This window comes from Haliotis asinina, chromosome 7, assembly GCF_037392515.1.
Source record: "Haliotis asinina isolate JCU_RB_2024 chromosome 7, JCU_Hal_asi_v2, whole genome shotgun sequence".
NCBI classification, from domain to species: Eukaryota; Metazoa; Mollusca; class Gastropoda; order Lepetellida; family Haliotidae; genus Haliotis; species Haliotis asinina.
In genome coordinates this window covers 40,720,121-40,734,969 of record NC_090286.1, presented here as the reverse complement: position 1 = coordinate 40,734,969, position 14,849 = coordinate 40,720,121, and the positions used below count along the sequence as shown (strand labels likewise).

At 37.2% G+C, this 14,849-nt stretch overlaps 1 protein-coding gene across 3 annotated transcripts in view; it reads right to left on the bottom strand.

The window, feature by feature from the left end:
- LOC137290940 (voltage-gated purine nucleotide uniporter SLC17A9-like) overlaps positions 1-14,849 on the bottom strand; it is a 39,431-nt gene that overhangs the window by 8,959 nt on the left and 15,623 nt on the right. Inside the window, exons 6-8 of one of the 3 annotated variants that reach the window (XM_067822156.1) lie at positions 13,658-13,823; positions 7,995-8,091; positions 1,842-1,929 (exon numbers count right to left, since the gene is read on the bottom strand). In XM_067822156.1, coding sequence (XP_067678257.1) covers positions 1,842-1,929; positions 7,995-8,091; positions 13,658-13,823 — 351 coding nt within the window. Of the gene's footprint in view, positions 1-1,841; positions 1,930-5,179; positions 5,277-7,028; positions 7,126-7,994; positions 8,092-13,657; positions 13,824-14,849 lie in introns of all 3 variants that reach the window. The other 2 variants (XM_067822158.1, XM_067822157.1) reach the window with 2 other exon arrangements.

Genomic DNA, 14,849 nt, shown 5'->3' with positions numbered 1-14,849 from the left:
AACTGATTTTATCGTGTGTTAGTTCAAAGGATATGGAGGAACTTTGAATGAAGAGATGGCAGTCATAGATGTGTACCATCTGGGTAAATCCCACTAGCAAATCTGACATCTGAACAAATGAACATGGGATCCCTTTAATACCTGAAGCATAAGGACTGGTCCAGAATTATGGTTCTCAAATACTAGTAGTCAATGAACATTGCATTTTGCCATCAACAAATTATTGTTTATTCTAAGCACTATTTACTAGTCTCAGACTAGCAGACTATCATGAATTTCAAAAACTGCTCTACCATCCAGTCACTTCAAGTTATACAGCCTCAAGAATGAGGACACAGTTTTAAGCAAGGCTGTAATTCAGAGTTGAGAAATATATGAGAATGAGTGAGTTTAGTTTGATTAACAATATTCCAGCACTATCACAGGAAGGGTCACCAGAAATGGGCTCCACAAAATGCACTCATTTGGGGAATCAAACCAGGGTCTTTGTAGTGAGTCTGTGATGAGCGAACACCTTAATCACTAGGCTACCCCACCACCCAGATATATACTGAGGGAAACAAATAAGGGATCACATGAAAAGACAAGTGTTCCTTTATATTACCAGGGTTCTTCACAAGCTATGCAATAAAAACAACAAGGGAACACTTGCATTTTCATGTGATCCCTTATTTGTTTCCTTCAGTATATATGGGAAGTGAAATGTCTGCCTATGTTCAAACAGAATACAGTAATATTCGTTTATAACGAACTCAAAGGGACTGTTGTTTTCAGTTCGTTGTAAGCGAAGTTCGTTCTAAGCGATTCGGGAATGTTCGTGAATATTCGGAAATTACCGAGAATCGTCACCACGCCACTGGTTTCAGACAAGATCATGTTCACACAGAAAATAAAATAAGATAAAACCAACGAACATATAATTGTCATGGATCATTCATTTCATCATCGATCATGTATTTTATTACGCATCTTTAACAAAATCGGTAATTTTGTGCTTCTGTGACGTCAGCCAATCATCAACTGACTTGCTGTCAACAGACGAGCTTTCTCTGTGTGTCATGGCTGAACATATCCCTCGTCGCTTCTTAAATCTCTCTAACCACGACTGATTGGCCTTGAAATCTGTATGTCCAAGTCTGCTGTCATGTCAGTCTTGGATTTACCGCCTGCATCTACAGCTTGGATGATTTGGTATTTTTGTCAAGATCTAGAGCTTTGCGTTGCCGTGACAAGCCCATCCATGCTGACTTGAAAGAAAGACTTCCCACATCGCTATTTATGCCTTGACAATGTCAACAAGATTCACAAGATTAAATAAATGATAACATTTCACAGGTAAGTTTATTTTATTATCCCCTTGATCCCCTGTGAGGAAGCCTGTTTGTTTTCACAAGCTAATTGGTGACACGTGAGATGACACGCAAGTGGATTCGGATCAGCTGTTCGTTATAAACACGTCAATTAACGTGTGAAATAGCACAGAGGGCCCATCAATTTGTTCGTTGTAACAGATAATTCGTACTATCAGTGTTCGGTGTATACGGTAGTTAATTCATAACAACATATAGGAAAGCAGTCGGGACTTCTGAATTTGTTCGTTGTAACCGGCAATTCGTTGTAAGCGTGTACGTTATAAGTGAACTTTACTGTATATCCATTTCAAGAATGGGTACCAAGAAGGACCAATTGATGACTGAATGATACCATTTAAAGTAGACTGAAATAACTGGGATCATAAAAGGTGCTTGTTGGGGCAACTGTAATCATCACTGCAATGATCATCATCATCATTTTGACAACCTATGTTCTTAGGTCACAGCTTACAGATGTGTGGTACTGACCTGATGAAATCATCTTGTCTGCTAGGTAGCCACTGAATATAGAGCTGGGTATTGTGACGACCCAAGGCACTACGTTGAACACCCACCCCTGAAACACAGACTGACATTAGTCCACAGACAACATGGATGTAACACACACAGTGAAGTCATAGTTCTAAAATATATTTTGTCATAAACAAACAATCAAAGAAATGAGATCAGTTTATCATAATGAGAACTTGTTCTGTCTTTCACTAACTCATGCTGTAAGGTTGCAGTGAGGCTCTTTGACTGCAGGTGCCCTTATAATTCTTATAGTACTAGGATAAAGAAACTTGAGGGTTTGTCAGGGTTTGACAATGCTCTGAAGGATATTTTGCATCTCAACAGTGGTGCCAACAAACCTAGAAACTTAATCACGGTGATTACGATTTCATATCTGGCATTCCTAAGACATAGAACTCTGTACAGAGAGTAGAATCACTTCATATATGTCACTGAGAACATATTCATTGGGACCAGGTTAAATATAGTGAACCAAACAGCAGTTTCTTCATAAGTCTGTACACTTATTCAACTCGTTAATGATGTTAACATGCACAATCTTTATTAACAGTAGGAGTAATATACCATGATTCTGTAGCTCTCTTAAATATGTTCATCACTGTTTGAGTGAGTTTAGTTTTACGCCGCTTTCAGTAATCTTCCAACTATATGGCAGCAGTCTGTAAATAATTGAGTCTGGACCAGACAATCCAATGATTAACAGCATGGGCATCGATCACTGCTATTGGGAACAAATGACATGTGTCAACCAAGTCAGTGAGTCTGACCACCTAATCCTGTTAGTCGCCTCTTACGACAAGCATGGGTTACTGAAGGCCAATATTCTAGCCCAGACCTTCATGGGTTACATCACTACTTGAAAACATACCACTGCATTCCAACTTATGTCACTCTGTCATGTGATAGTCTTACACATTTTGACTAGAAAGTTCAACAGCCAAGTTATGTCTACAAAAGAATAACACTATTCTATGCAACTACAAATAACATAATATAATACTGTACACTAACTATATGGCATATGCAGGCCTAATAGCTAAAACTCTGAATAGTTTATAGTTGTCAATTTACCATGAGTCGAATTATAAATGTGGATATAAAGAAATCACATGATACGATTGCTGTGACATTTACTTGTACAGATGGAGACAATAATTCTACATATGCTGTTTTATGCATGTGTGTGTGTGTGTGTCAGTATAGTTTAACACTGTTTTTAGTAATATTACAGAAATATCACATTGGCATAGGCTTCACACATTGTACCCATGTGGGGAATTGAACCTGGGTCTTCAGCATAGTGAGCAAATGATTCAACCACTAGGCTACCCCACTACACCCTACCCTATTGAAACCTACTTTCAATGTGGAAAGCAAAAGACTTCACACTGGATTTTTGCTGTGACATTTGCTAGCATGCATTGGTTACAAAATTTCAACTTATGAATAAAATGTGACTGTAATAACAATGTACAGTGGACAGCATCCTGTCAAATTTGCTTGCATGCACTGAAAACATATCTCAACTCCAGTTTCCAATGTGGATGTAAAATTTGTTTACAATGGACAATTGGCATTCATATTAGTCTCGCATCAACCTTTGGTTCAAGCGAACGTGACATCTTGGGAGAACCAGCAGAGATGTGCATGCATCAATACAATTCCATGTTTAGTCTGCATGCATGATGCACTCCCCTAACCAGGGCACAGTCTAACTTATTGTCTAAATATGTAATTGCAAAGAAATAAGTATGTAAGACCACAACCCGGGAAGTAACTGGCATCAAGGAATTCACCGTGACCCGATACGAACAGCATACTGATCACAAAGATTACATAGACATAACATTAAAATTGGTCATAGCAATTATGCGTATTACTATTAGAAACTTCATGGATCAGGTATATACATCCTCAGTTCCCAAATATTTTTCATGTTTCTTTGTATATTTATCACTAGTTTGTTTAGTCCAGACTCTGTTTATCACATGTTGTGGAATCTTGCTGAATGTACCATTAAACTTGCTGAGTATTCAGGTGCCACTTAAACATTTTGTCTGTTTGGAGCTGAGACCAAAAGTCAGGAAGAATAACAGGATAAAAGTTAATAACTGAATATAAAATTACATACTGAGATAATAACTATATACACAAGTTCTCAATACTGTCATACTTCCTATACAGATGGCTGTGCAGTTTAAATAAATTGTAAGCAAGTAAAGCACATGTGTAGGTAATTTCTAAGTACAGTATTACTTAAGGAAATATATTCTGACATATCAGTCCTCCAAAACATCCACCAGGCTTCTGCTGTAATGAATAATCAAACCTCTCAAGGTTGAACTTCTGCTGCCATGCCACCCAAGCAAAGGGGCTGAAAAAGTTATACTCAACCTAATACTGTCACATAAAGTTAATTTATGCCCCCTTTCCAGTTCCAGAAGCATGCAACACTGTATATATATAAAAGATTCTACATACAATTCCAGGATCATTCCATCACCATGGTTACAGTTCTATACCAAGTGATGTTGATAGGGTCACTGTAGATGGATACAATCACGATGTACCCTGTATACAAAATCTTATACTGAGTTGTACCTAGGGTTTCTCACTCTGAACATACTTAAACATACTATGATTTTGGACATCTTGCCATATTCTATGTCCCGAAGGAACTCACAATAATACTGTGGCATCTAACAATATGACTGTTCATGCTAGTAATTCCCACAGAAACACAAACATTTTCTTGAGTTTATTTCATGCAGTCTGCATAAAGGTACATAGGTGGGTGAGGTGGGTGAGGTGGGTGAGGCTGGTGATGTGAAATGGGGTTTAACGTCACATGTAAGAATAATTTGCTCGTATGACAACGTGCATACATGTGTCTGACTGCTTGTACTAGCCCAGACTTAAGATGGTTTTATAGTGTTAGCTCACTGAGATGCCATTCCGCAGGTAAACATGGATGCTCTACTCAGGCACATTATACTGACTGAGATGACCAGTCCTTACTGCTAAGCACAAGGCAGGGAATAACAAGAGCCATATTTTAACGTTTGTTGGTATGATGCGGATTGAACCTGCAACTTTCTGCTGTAACCGCTACACCATGGAGACGGTCCATAAAGAATCTAGGTACGACTCACATATATACTTTGGTACACAGAGTACATCTGGACAGTTGACTAATCAAGAGTGGCCCTGTCAGCCCTTGGACAGTGGAAAGAGACAAGAGTAGGAGCCCACATGAAAAACAACCTTTTATGGTTAATGCATTGGGTTCTCACCTTGCCAGATGGGAAATTGTCATGGAAGTAAGTTGGTGCCCAGAATAGAAGGATTTGAAATGACAGTGAGTGGCAAAAGTGTCCAGTTAATAAAGCCCTGAAATAACACAAATGTACGGCTTACTGTTCATGAATCCCAGAGAGATGTATCTTTGGATTCCCTGGTATTTTAGTTCCATGCTGTAGCTGATGATGTCAGTCACTTTTGATTTATCCAATCTATTAAAAACATGCTAGTCAGACACTTGTTTTTTTATGACCAGGAACTGGTTTCATGTGAATATTCCCACTAGCTCACAGGCTCCTTGTAGCGCAAAGAGTGGAATTTCTGCATGGATCTTCTGAGGGCAACTTTTCGGTGGGGAGTTGGTCTGGGTTTAATGTTCCCTTGATAACTACTATTTGACAAAAGGTTTCATGATGACTGAACATCTATTAGATATGGGTGATTTGGGAATCTGATCATATTTCTTGTGGATCCTGTTACTGTCAAGGGATGAAACTCTGTAGAGTGGAAGGTAATATTTTGGATGCCTGGACTTAAACAAGTGTACAATGTAGCCTCATAGACTTCAAGCCACATAGCCCTTTTTGTTGGATATTCTTGCAAACATCAACTCAATCTTTTAAGGTAAAACTAAAGCTACATGGGTTCATTTTGAGAATAAGTATTACTTCTGTATCACACAGAGTCTGGAATAGACAAGCCAGTGGTTGATATTGTGAGCAATGGTCTATCCCATTAGGTCAAGATGACCTGCAATCAACAAGGTCACTGAGCCTGACCACCTGATCCATTCATTAACCTTTACAATCAGCATAGTTTGCTCACTACTAAACCAAACAAAATCTCCATACAGTCTTTCTAAAGTTCATCGCTATTTTGGTCAAAATTGGGATTTCAAAAATATTCCTATTTGGAAACTTCTGAGGTATTTCTAAGCTGTACCGCTCTCAATGTAACATAAGACAAGACAAAGTCATCAATATCCCCTGCAATGGCAAAGTATCCTTCATAAATATGTCTACAAGTTATGATCATGCCAAAATTTTTGGTGTGTATATAGGAAGTGGAAGGAGAGCAATGAAAGGTTTTAAAAGTTGTGCTTCTGAAAGGAGCACAACAACCAATTATAGTTTCTGTCAACCTTGTTGCCATGAAAATGCCAAAATATTTCAATCAGAATTCCAAAATTACCAATGTTCCAAGTTTGGTGAAGAAACAGTGAACAGTCTTTGAGTTCTGCTGCAGAAAAGAGCACTACCAACCATTGTAGTCAAAGTCAAACTTGTTGCCATGGAAATGCCAAAACTATTTTATTCAGAATACCCAAACTACCAAAAGGCACTGATACACAACCAGATTTATCCATATGCCAAGTTTGATGAAGAAATATTGAATGGTTTTAAAGTTCTGCTCTGGACAAGATAAATGCGCACGGATGGACGGACAGAATGCATTTTAACACCCAAAACACACTGGGTTTGGGATAACTAAACATAAAACCTCTTGCCCTATGTTGGTTTGGTTTTGTTTGGTCATTTAATGCCACACTCGGTGATATTCCAGCTATATGGTGGCAGACACTATGCGGGACTTGTTATCAATGAAATACAGAGCTACACAGCAAAGAAGTGTGTTGTTTGTTATAGATATTATATTGAAAAGGGATTTTTTTATTACATCAGCTGAAGAACACTTGGGGCCATGTATCAGCTAAATATGGCCTTGTTAAAGTAACAGTCCATACTATATCATCCAAACTCTATCAATGACAACAGCTTGACGACAAAATATCCATGGAATCCAAGGATGCAATGATACCAGGTCGGTCTCCCAAATCCTTACCTTGGCAGAAGGGAAATTATCATGGAAGTATGTTGGCATCCAAAATAAAAGGATTTGAAAAATCAGTGCTGAAGAAAAATGCCCTGCCAACATTGCCCTGAAAGCAAAACAAACGTCAGAACAATGGTTGCACCTACAATGGGTTATGTCGTCAGCCATGACTGATTAGAGTACAACATGCATGCAGACAGCACCTTGAACAATCTACAGTAAACCAAGCAGGAGAATTAGTACAATCGTCTTGTATTACACACACCAACAGTATCACACTTCAACATCTGTGAAGAATGGGTAGTGTTAGAGGTCAAAGCATTTGCTTGTCTACATGGGTACAATCATTTTTGGTGTTCCCTGCTGTGATACTGCTCGAATATTGGTAAAAGCGGCATAAATATTAGCTCATTCATTCAACATCTGTCCAAGTATTTGTATGAAGTTCAGTATTGATCAGTATAGACTGGTAGTTGAAATACACCTGAGACATCTGTTGGCCATGTGACTTTGTGGTACATGCAAAACAAGACATGGAACAACTACACAACTGACACCCTCAACACTAACAGATAGCTTCAAAGGGGCTTGCATAAATAAGTATTTTTTCCAGATTTCATTGCAAATAGATTTCTATGTTTGGGATTTTTTTTCTACCACAAATACATCATTATTACAATCAACCTCCTTTCTGTGGCTGTAATGACAAAGTGAATTACTACAATTAAAATATGAATAACAAAAACAAAGGAAAGTAGATGTCATCCTTGTCTTAAACCTTTCACCTTCACTTATGGCCTAAAGTAAAAATGTAAACCAGTAATAGAATAATTTCCTTTCTGAATTTGAGTAAGCTTTAGTTCATACCAGCAATTCTTGGTATTGCAAGCCCTTCAAAACAATCCTTGTCAGTGCTGAGAAGGTCAGTCAAGCATTGGGCAGGACTTGCAATGAAATTTGGTGGACAAAACTCACCTTAGCTGTGGGGAAATTTTCATGAAAATATGTGGGCAGCCATGACAAGAGGATGTAAAATGCATTGTTTTCACAAAAGTGGCCTACAATTAATGACCTGGAAGTAAGAAGTAAAGATACAGATCAACTAAAATACAGTAAAAGATGTCTATAACCAACACGACAGATATAACAAATTATGTTTTTTGTCCTGGAAACTACCGGCATATTACATGTTTAATGAAAAATGGTTAGAAAGAACTAAACATAGTTATAGCTACAATTTACTGTATTTATACAGATGTTGGTAAAACTGTTTTCAGGTACCCCAAATGGGCATTTCCATTTTCATATTTCTGCTGATTGGTTAGTTAACACCCATTGTTTGTGTAGAGGCTGAGAGTTTGCTGCCCATGATTGATGATGAATTGCTCACTCAGCTGATGCTAACAATAGAACCAATGAAAGTTAATGTTTCTTTAAAAGTATAGATGATATTGGTGTTTATATCACTGTTCCTGCTGAACATACTTCTTTAAGAACACACGGTCAATAAGGAAAAGAAATACATTTCCTGTCCACAAATTGTATTTTTTAAATACATAATCATGCAAACAGTTAAAATCAATGTAATCACTATAAGCATGGGACATGATAATTATTTCAAATGGTATTTGTAGTTTCCAAGGCTGGAAATCTAATTCTCATAGAGATGATGTAAGAACTGATGATGCTGGAACATTCACATGCTCCATGTTGTTCTACAAAAGGAGTATATGACCTCATATACAAAGTATAGACAGCAGAAAAATCACAATGACATATCCACATGTGTCAAATATTCCCCCTCAAACATCCTAGTTACACCATTGCAATACATTGGAGAAAAATATTGTTAACATTTGTTAATTTGATAAAAATTCTATTATTACCATGGCATATATTTTACTTTAAAAAAATATTTATATGAAATTCAGATTTGATTCTCCTTCTATACAAGTTCGCTCAAACACAAAAGAAATTAATAAAGTTTGTAGATGGAATTGATTTTTCCAAATCTTACTTGTACTAAAATCCTCTTGGTTTGTTGTACATGTTTCCACAGAAAATTTCCACCAAGTTCAGTGTGCAAGATATAATAATTCCCAAATACAGAGTAGTGTGCTACTAAAAATTTTGAAAGTATGAAAGTGACTATAGTACAATTTAATATGGAAGAAAACAGCAGCTTGTGTGATTGAAAACAGAACAACTTAAATAGATACAGCATGAAAACTCTGTCATATCTTAAACAAACAGAACAAAGTGCAGAGTTTGTGTTACTGAAATGATTGCCAGTCATGTTTCCTGACATGTGTTAAGAATGTTAAGGGGAGCAATGGTGTTAAAGCCATAGTTAGAGATAGACTGGTGTAAATAAATACGGTCATCTAATATACATGATGGAATGTTATGACATAATGAACATTTAAAAGCAATTCAAAACACATGATTATTCAAAATAGCGACATACATTACCATTGATAAAAACAGGGGTAAATGATAATTACAAAATTATTTTGAATGTTCACAGCACTAAGTTACTCCTAGGCCAAATGTAGATAAAATATCAAAATCAGATAAGACACACCCATCCTTATCACCTGCACTGCATATCTTGGACATGTTAAATGTCAGTGCTTGTCACCCTCCATTGGACCATGAGGTTAATATTCAGTTGGTCAGAACAGTGACTAAGTAATTTGTGTCTGCACAAACAAATTGTGCATCAATGCTGAGAAAGAATGGTGGTTTTTGTAGCATGTCTATTATCCCTCTTTGCTGTCTCTTCTTATGGCTGAACTACATCAGTGATCATGGTAGGTTTTGTATGAGTGTGTGCAAATATAAAATTAAAAATATGTAGTCCAGATGTTTTCACGTGAATTTTTCATTTACAGTCTTGAATCATTCCGAAAGTTATTTTTTCCCCAATATGTGTAAGTTTCCAGGTACTTTTTTTTAATTTAAGAAGATCAGAATCAATGCATCCAAAACACGAACTAAAAATATTTTTTGTGTGTTTATATTATTTTTTTGTGTGAAAAACGCAGGTTTCCACGTTCATGTGAACACTGTACATGTATTATTTTTGTAATACCAGTTACAAATTCCCAAAATGCTCATGCAAAGGAACAATGCATCTACTCTCTTAACTGTAACATGGCAATAGTTCAGATACATTGATTTTATCAAAAGTTTATTACATTTCAATGAAACTTTGTACCCTGACCTCTTTGGGCATTAATGTACAGTAAACATTCTTTTCTACTATAAATCTTATCAGAGCAAAGTAGTGGTGTTCCAGTTAACTGAAATAAGACTGGCCGCAGTGACCAAACTACCAAGTAATTGACTACATTTCTCATAATTGAGCACAAAAGATTTTGGAACTACTGTTTTAGTGTTTGAAACACTTGCTGATGGAACATATCTTCGAAGTTGTCAGTGCCTGAAAATGTGTTTATTTCTTAAAAAACTCACTTCACTAACTGAAAAGCCATGACTGAATATTTCTTGAAGACTCCAAGAAATTTATGTTCATGATATACTGGTATTAGTTATCACTTTAATATAGCAATTTGCATCATGTTATACTTATCTGAAATAACAACTTGATAGGAAAATCTGAAAATTGAAGCCAACCAATTTTTTTCAAAGATTGTTCATTGGTAATGAAGAAATCACCAATTGTGAGATTTCAACCAATTTGCAACACTAGAGGAAAGTGAAGATATTTTCTACTATGCACCATTTACATGACATTAATACTATCAATCTCAATCAGGATGCTTAGTCTACAAGTAAAAAGTGTCTTATACATGTGGTGTTGGTCAAACAGTGGAGGAAACCTTGTTTCTTTTCAGTAACCAGGGATTGGGAAAAGCAGGGTCATGGGTCATTTTGCACACTAGAGTGAATGGCCTATTAAAATTTGGAAGTTAAGAATTGATACAAGGGCAGTGGCCCTTTGAAAATTCAGAAAATGGCTAGTAATCCTTAAAATGGCCCATTGTCAAAGTTCTCTTTCCCAACCTGTGAGTAACCTGGTCATTCTATGGCTGGTTCCATATTGACACTTTCTGGAAGGTGGGAGAAGTCATGCTGATTGCTACATATCACTTTTACAGCTGCAGAGACATCATAAAAGATTGATATATCTCTTACATTTGGCCTAGGAGAAAATTCTGAACTCTTCAGCACATGCATCCTGTTTTGGATACTCTCAGTATAATATTACTCATCAATGTATGATCTTCTTGCAAGGAAATGAAAAAAGTCAAAACAGAATAGAACCTAAAAGGCATTGTACTTCAAATATTCACTACTTGAGTTCAAAACCAAATATCTTACTTTTATCCCTGACTGAAACAGTCCTTGCATAATTAATTCATAATGCAATAAAAGCAGTGCAACTGGAATTTGGCTGATGCATCTAGGCTTGGGTTGCACCTAATGCAAGCAGGTTAACATTTCTTATATTGAACCCTTCTACAATCATTGTATTGTGTGACCTGGCTTGCAATGAACTTTTGTTTGTTTTTGTTTTAAACATAATGCTGGAAAAACTATACTTGATGGCTAATTAGAAGAATTTAGTTCAAACGGACTTCATGAAGTGATGGTCATACTGTCACAAACACTTTGTAAACAAAACCAACCAGAGAGTCCCTAACAGTAAATGTCCCTGAAGTCATCATGCCGACCGAAGCTCCACAAATATATCACAAAGATTCACATTTAACAATATATTTTCAATTGAGCAAACTCCATAGACATCGTAAAGGCCGTTTCTGATCAGCGTGACGGAATATACCGAGTTGATTCGGATTGCGATGATGACAACACAAACAGTGATGCAACAGACCAGGCCCCACCTTCATTCGCAGGATTTATGACCTCCGGCAATCTGATTGGCTAATACTTTTGTGTACAAAACACACTCCAGTTTTTTCACCCATGCGAAGTTGTAGTTTGCATTATTAACCAATCAGATTGCCAGAGGCCGTAAAGCCCATCGCTGACGACCTAGCTTTGTATACTTCCAGTCTAAGTAAACTTATCCTCGATACTTTTTGTTACACTCCACCACTGAGTCTAACAAAACCCTATGGGAGGTCGCGTCAGGTAACCTTTGAGATTGACAAATGAGAACACAGCTTACCAAATCGCGAAAGTGGACATTCGCACATACCTTTTGAATTTTTTATCTTGAAAATGTTCGTACACAAACGATTCCGAATGCTATTTAGTGTACGATCCCTTCCGGGTGATGCACACGGCGCACGTTACAACCATGACAACGTTGAATAAACAGTCCCTGGAAATAGTGTTTTGGGCAATATTCAAGGATGTCATCTTGCGGAAATATTGGCTAATGGTAACCATGTCAACAGAATCCCCAAAGCGTATATACAGCTGGTGAAATAACTGTGTTATATACAGATTTTTGTTTGTGGAGAGATCTGTGTTGGTGGTCTGAATATTTTGAAAGTCCCACCGATCCCTAAATAGTAGTCGTTGTTTGATTGGTTCAATCTATTTAACCGTCTCGCGTTTGATTGGACAGTTATAAGTAGCTCAAAGGTTACCTGACGCGACCTTCTACTATGTTGTGTTAGACTCAGTGGAGGAGTGTAACGAAATACACTGAGACTAAGTTTACTTAGACTGTGTATACTTCCGGCAAGTGACGAGTGCGTAATTGTCCGCTTTTCGATCATGTCGCCGTGATTTCGTGATGCACCCTTACAGGTTATATGGTAATGGGGTTGGATAGTATACCGAGACTTAGTTTATAGATTTTGGACCCGCGGTGGGTGCCTGTGTAAGATTACTGACTTTGTAGTGAAAAAACGTAATATGAATGAATGAATGTATGAATATACTGAGTAGGAATGTGTTGTACTGTAGAGTGTGTTTTACTGTTCTTTCTTTTCGTGAATAGCCAACTACGGATATATAACGAACTAATTTCAGTGGTCCCTTGTACTTCATTATAAAAGTATTTTACTGTATTAATAACAAGAGTAAATACTCAGTGGCAGCAATATATTACTGGAGCACTGGCCTCTTTACAAAGTAGACCTGGGTCTTCTTTCTTAAAGCACTTAGGTGATTGTAAGTCTGTAAGGTAAACTTAGTGCAATGTCAAAGAAAGGGAGTGCAATGTTAAAGAATCAACTTACATAACAAAGCTTTGACAGACAGTGTTGGCTGCTGTCTGACATATCAGAGACAGAATGCCAATGGAGAATGTCATGCCAGTGTGACAGTGATTCACAGGCAATCAACAGAAAATAGTTTTGATCCATAATTGCTGCAAGGACTTTCCTCTGGCTTTTGTTTGCTGTACACTACTCAAAAGAATTGAAGAACGTCCACTGCTCCTATACATCTACTGTAAATCATACATAGCATATAGTTGCCTTGCCTTGACAAATGAACTTCAGGCCTTAAAAGAGAAGAATATTCATCAACTTCTTTTCAGTAACATTTAAGCCAGCATCTCTTTATTAATATTACATAGACATGACTGTTAGCTACAGTCTGTAATTTTGATGATCATGAATGGCTACCATGGTAACCATGGCGATGAGGTATCAAGTTTTAATATTTGGCTATGCATGCTTGATGCTACTTACCAGAATGCAGCTTTTGTAAATAGTGTTATCCATGGAACTCCATGTGCTTCTTTTGCTTTGTCTGGGTACCCAGACCCATCATGTGAATGTAGACTGATATACTTTTTCCTGTGATGGTTTACAAGACAGTATCTCATTATCAGCATCCATCCCAGACCACACAGACCTGAAAATATACATAACGTCAGTCTTTCCTGTGATACATGCTGCTTAACTCATCATCAAGAATTGAAAACACTTTCCAAAAAGTATTTATGTATGATATGCATTTTAGACGCCATAAAAGCCTACTAAAGTGCCATGTCTCTTGATATGTAAACATAAATTCATTTCCAAGAGTTACATTTCCCCATCTTTGTATAACCTGACAATTCCTTTCCATTACTACTGTGTGACTCTCCAGTAACATTCTGCTTGGTCAGATATACTCAGGCAATAATATTCTATATGATAACACTAATCACTTCTGAAACTGATACTTACAATGCAATTACCATTTATTAGCTTACTTTACTCAAAAGATTTGCACAGGCTGATATTCCAAATCTAGTGAAACTGTAACTTGTACTGGAGCAGTAAACAGCCACTACAATAAGCACACTTGGAGGTCTTTGAGTGAGTGAGTGAATGAGTTTAGTTTTATGCCACACTCAGCAATATTCCAGCTATATGGCGGCAGTCTGTACATAATTGAGTCTGGACCAGACAATCCAGTGATCAACAACATGAGCATCGATTTGCGTAATTGGGAACTGATGACATGTGTCAACCAAGTCAGTAAGCCTGACCACTCGATCCCGTTGGTCGCCTCTTACAACAAGCATAGTCGCCTTTTTATGGCAAGCATGGGTTGGTGAAGGCTTATTCTACCACAGAACCTTCACGGGTCTGGAGGTCTTTGATTTTACAAAACAGTAGATTACTTGTCTTGGAACAAATGTTATAATTTCTGCAGCATGACAAGAAATAACATTTAACATCTTGATAACTATAAAACACAGTTAAAATCATACAGAACCATGCTCAGTATTCATGGCAACTATTTGCTTTAGCCAACAGGCCATTATCCCGTTGTATCAAACAAAAGACACAGTACTGTACTACACAGTGTGTGCTATCAGCTTAGAGGATGGTCTCCTATGTTATTGTTTGGTCGAGCAGGCTTTTCTGGTTCATTTCTAATCTTGATCTC